General features: G+C 37.8%; 1 protein-coding gene across 1 annotated transcript; it reads right to left on the bottom strand.

Annotated features, from left to right (window-relative positions):
* Positions 1–846: 846 nt before the first annotated feature.
* On the bottom strand, positions 847–4,337 carry LOC102984200 (E3 ubiquitin-protein ligase RLIM-like). Its single transcript, XM_024116654.1, is given in 3 exon segments — positions 847–2,504; positions 3,859–4,096; positions 4,251–4,337. Coding segments are annotated over 3 exon segments (1,983 nt in total).
* Between the last annotated feature and the right edge of the window lie 744 nt (positions 4,338–5,081).

Raw genomic sequence — 5,081 nt, 5'->3', positions numbered from 1 at the left:
ACATTCTGGGTTGCAGGAACTACTATCTCTCTATGCCCCTTCAAACCTAGTGGTTATAATACTGGCTTCTCACAGTTGCTAGCCTCAGGGTACTTCATCATCTCTTGGTTTCCCTTCATTCTTTACACACTTTAGTCTCTTCATTAAATGCTATCCCATCACTCTTTTAAAGTGCCCCATCAGTTTTTAGCTAGAACTGACTGATACATTGGTAGTGGGGAATAGGAGAAACTTTAAGGTAGTGTTAGGGAGGTGGGATAAACTGCTGTGGAGAGAGATAGGAAGAGAAGGGTTTCAAAACTTTTTATGGCATTCTATGAATGTAACATGACTTCTTTATGTGAATGACTCTAATATAGTCTTAAATTGCTTCTTAATTATTGATATTTGGTTGGGTTTCTGTTTCTTTGCATGCACAACCAGGACTGAACAAGGCTAAGAGATGTCCGGGATTTACATGACTAGATAATACTACTAGGATCTATCTAGATTCATTATATCATATTAAGACATTTCTCCCATGGAATCAGGAACATCCCAACCCAGTGCACATGCTAAGTTTTTATTGAAATTCAGTGAACCGCTATGGTGTGAAATTAATTTTTATTGTCAAATTGGACAATATTGTTTGACTTTTTAATATTTCCTTTTATTATGGAACAGAAATTGGGGAAAGCCCAATAATTCCTTCAGGAACTAGTATTTCAGTTCAGATTGTTACATATAGATTCAGATTTAGATTAGATTCAGATTGTTATATTTAAGCATAAATAAAAGTGGACATTGAGGCAGGTGACTGTTGTTTGTCCATCACTATAACACTTTATATAGCTGAGAATTCAGATCTCAATTAGGATTTTCATTCTCATTGGAATCCACTACTTGCCCACGACAAATAGGACAGGTAGGGTTCTCAGACAGCCAGCGATCAATGCAGTGAATGTGATATTCATGGGAGCAAGGTAGGATGCGAAGCGTGCTGTTTTCTGTGTACTCTGTAATGCAAATGCTACAGGCTTTTAACGCATCATTTTCACCAAAAGATCTTACAGCCAAGTTGTCAATCTGTGCTTTGGTGAGTCCTGTAGTTTCGTATAGATCATCTTCATTAAAGAGGAAAAACTGATCCAGATTATGGGAGGACCAAGAGTCACTGTCATCAAATAGTACTGGGATCATTTGTGTACCCTCTTGGCTGGTCTCTGATGATAAGTTTGATGATAAGATTCTTTCTTCACTGCTTTGAAACATCAGTGAGCTAATTTCTGAATTTTCATCACTTGAGCTGGAACTAGAAATAGGACTAGAACTGGAATTAAACATACAATTGGGGCTTGAATGACAAATCAGTGGGGAACTTGAAATGGGATCATATCTAGGATTTGAATCAGAACCAAATCTATCACTACTACTACCATTAGGACCATCACTTCTATTTGGTGACTCTGGCCATTCCATGTTTTGACTTGGAGGTGAGACACTATGCTCTAAATTACTGTCACTCTCCGTAAGGTTACTTGAGTTACTAAATTCTGTCATTGTCTGCCTTAATGTGCTCTGAATTGGAACAGATGTTGTATCATTTAAGCTAGTATTTAAAATTCTACAAACGGGATTTCTGATGGTATTGACATAAGCTCTCACATCTGCCTGCTCAGAATGTGAATACATATGCCTCAGTCCTCGTTCACTTTCAGAAGTGACAGTGTTGTTTGGTGTCTCAGATGTTAACTGAGTTCTACTAGCTATGCTGTCTCTCTGAGAATATGCTCCAGAATGAACTTGTCCTACTTCAAGATTGAAGGGTATGGTTGGATATATTTCCCTCATTCCCCAAGATTCACCACTGCTGGTTGTATCTGGAGAATTTTCTCCATGAACTGCATTCCTTGTTCTAGAAGTTTCAATAAGACCACTATTTTGTAACTCAAATCCAGTCATTTGCTGTCTCAATATTTCTTGGTGCTCAGTTCTAGAAAATCTCGCATTCTCACTTACCAGAGGCTGCTCAGAAGTCTGAGATGGTATACTGTGATTAAGTCTTTGTACAATTTCCCTAAGTGAATATGGAGGCGACCAACTTTCAGTTCTTGCTCTGGTTCTCTGATACTCTGGGCTCCTACTTCTTGCTCTTCTCTGACTTCTGGTAGGTGGGAGTTCCATTAATGTTTCAGTTGTATCTTGTTCAGACATAGATGGTCTTGTAAATATTGATTCAGATTGTGGATTTTTCACTTGCCTTTGTCTGTCTTCCATATTTTCTCTTCTGGGAAGTCTCACAGATGCTACATATTCATTCTCTGGATTTGGACTCCCATTATCAAGGTTAAAATTTATTTCTAAACTGAATCTGAACATACCACTTTTAGGATTAATTTGGCTCTCTTCTCTCTAAGATTGGTTTTCTCTTTGTCCACTTGTCATATTTTCAGTTTGTCCAAAACAGTTACGGCAGTCTATTATAGAGTCACCACTAGACACGTCATCTGAAGAGTCTCCTCTATCTGTTAACAGAAAAAATGGGCAGGGGGCATAAAAGAACTACCAAAATTAGAACCATCATAAAATAGCACTCTGAAACTTTGTTTCAAAAACAAACAAAAAATGAGAACTTAAATACTCAGATGTTTTAAACTGATTTCACGTTTATAGAGTTAATATTTTATAAACTACACTGTCTAGATTTATAAGTAAAGGTAGAAAAGTTTCAATTCCATCTGAAAAGACTGAGCTAATCCTAGATAAACTTAAGAGAATTTTTTAAAAAGGGAATCTGGAGGAAGTCTATTTTTCAGTATTTCATCATATACACAGCCCTGTATACCACTGTAGGAGGAATGTCAAGGGACTTTTTTTTCAGTCCACGGTCAAAACACTAATGCAATTAAACAAGGTAAACACCAGTTAAGGTACAATGCTAGTATTTTAGTTCAATTTACATTATTGTCTAATTTTCATTAGTCTCCAACATTACTATTTCTAGGCTCTTCACTTATGTGCTTTTGATAATATATAAGCTGTTTTAAAATATAAGATTATTGCCCAAACATAAACAAGTTTTATAGGTTTAAAAGTGTTTGAATTTTGAATACTTCTTAATGTTACCAAGATTTTAAATTGACATTAAATTGAAGGTCAGATCAAATGAATAGACTGAACCTAGCATGGTACATATAAGACCATATTCAAGAACCAGAGTATTATAGTATCCTCTTCATTAGACAGTAAAATCCTCTACTTCACACTGGGAGAGAAGGCACCAGACCTGAGGTTCGAGCAGAGTTTCTCATCCTTAGCACTATTGACATTTTGGTGCTGGACAATTCTTTGTTTTGGGGAGCTATCCTGTGCATTGTGGGATATTTGGCAGCATCCCTGGCCTCTGCCCACTAGATGCTAGTAATACCCATGCCTCCCCTGTGACAACCAAAAATATCTCTAGCCATTGTCAAATGTCCCCAGGTGTTGGAGAGAGCAAAATTGTCCCCAGTTGAGAACCACTTGATTAGAATATAAAATATTTCTGTTTGCTTTTTTTACATGTCTATGTAGAAAAAAATAATTCAGGAAGTACGAGGGACTTTCAATTGAGGTAGAAAACCAAGAAAAATACAAATAGGCTCCTTCACACTGTTTCCCAATTAAAACAACCCAAATGTGAATCAGGAAAACAAACAAACATACCTTGACATTCTCACCAAAAATCAAGTAAATGCCAGTTCTTTTTATGAGAAGTTACTACCAAATTAATTTATGCCACTTCTGTATAATTTACTATTTACTATTATGAAGTTACTATTTACTATTATGAAGTTCCTTATTCATCCCATCCTGTTCCCTCCAAAAGCAAAATATAACCTGTATTTTCATCTGAGTCTTGTGGGGGGTTTTCTTTAATTAGCTGAAGTCTTCTCAGCAACTCTTCTGTACTTTCACCTGGAATGCCTAGAAGATTGTTGCCTCTCATAAACTTGTAATCTTCTTCACTCAGATTATTTACGAATCTGGAGAAATCTTCCCAAACCAATCGGTCCGTTTGAGTTAGGTGTTGGGCCGAAACTCCATCTCTTTCATTGTTGGAATCAGAGTTTTCAGTCTTAATAAACAATTGGAAAATTACCTGAAAGTCACGACAGTGTTGAAATTCACCAATGGTCGTTTAGTTTTCTTCGCTTTCTACTTCCTGCCAGAGTGTCCGGTTCCGACTAAGTCGGATGACCCTCCGCATAGGTTCCTCCCTTCTCCCGTACCCGACTCAGTTCTGTAGCCCCTGGTGACGTAACATAACGGTTGGGAGCCGCCTCTATCCCGGAACTTGCTAGACGTTGCCTAGGCATCTATCATCTTTCCCGCATTCAGGTTAGGTTTCATTTCATTCAAAACCAGCCAGTATTACTGAGGGTTTATAGTGTACCAAGCACCGTCTTTCACCTCGTTTCACCCACATGAGCCTATTCTCAGGTTTTCAGGAGGCGTTTTCAGGCTCTGATATGCTGTATTTATTCGTTACATTACATATGCCTGCCTTCTTCAAAATGCCATGCCAAAGCCAGCCTAGTTAAATGCAGCAGTTCTCATTTTCAGGTGCCCAGGGACCTCTGCCTTTTCTCCTCATGAATTTCTCAAATCATAGACTCTCACTAAGAAAGCCCACAATTTTTGATAATTTACCAGGGCCCTAGCTGAGTCTCTTTCGTGTGTCCTCTCCCTTTTAACTGTTAATGGCTTCATCTTGCATTATACGGTCCTTCAATCTTGTTTCAAACAAACAAGAAACACCAAAACTTTGGCAGGCTTTTCTGCTCAGCCAGGGAATTCCTTCTCCACAAAAGCATCAGGTTCATTTTTGTCCTCCTTTCTCATAAACATTATAAATATTACTTAAAACTAGCCAGAACATCACAGGAACTTTTAAGACAGATACATAATCGTTACTTTGTCTGCCACAATGAGTACTGACTTTGCTGATTTTGTTGCATGTATAACCTGAAAGGCTTGGTGAAAATAAAATAATGCTTATTTGCAATGCTATCTGAGGGAGACCTCTAAGAGCTTCTGGACTCATTAATATTACCAGCCCC

Source organism: Physeter macrocephalus, chromosome 21 (genome assembly GCF_002837175.3).
Source record: "Physeter macrocephalus isolate SW-GA chromosome 21, ASM283717v5, whole genome shotgun sequence".
Taxonomy (NCBI): domain Eukaryota; kingdom Metazoa; phylum Chordata; class Mammalia; order Artiodactyla; family Physeteridae; genus Physeter; species Physeter macrocephalus.
The sequence above is the reverse complement of the archived record's forward strand: the minus strand, read 5'-3'. Positions and strand labels throughout refer to the sequence as shown.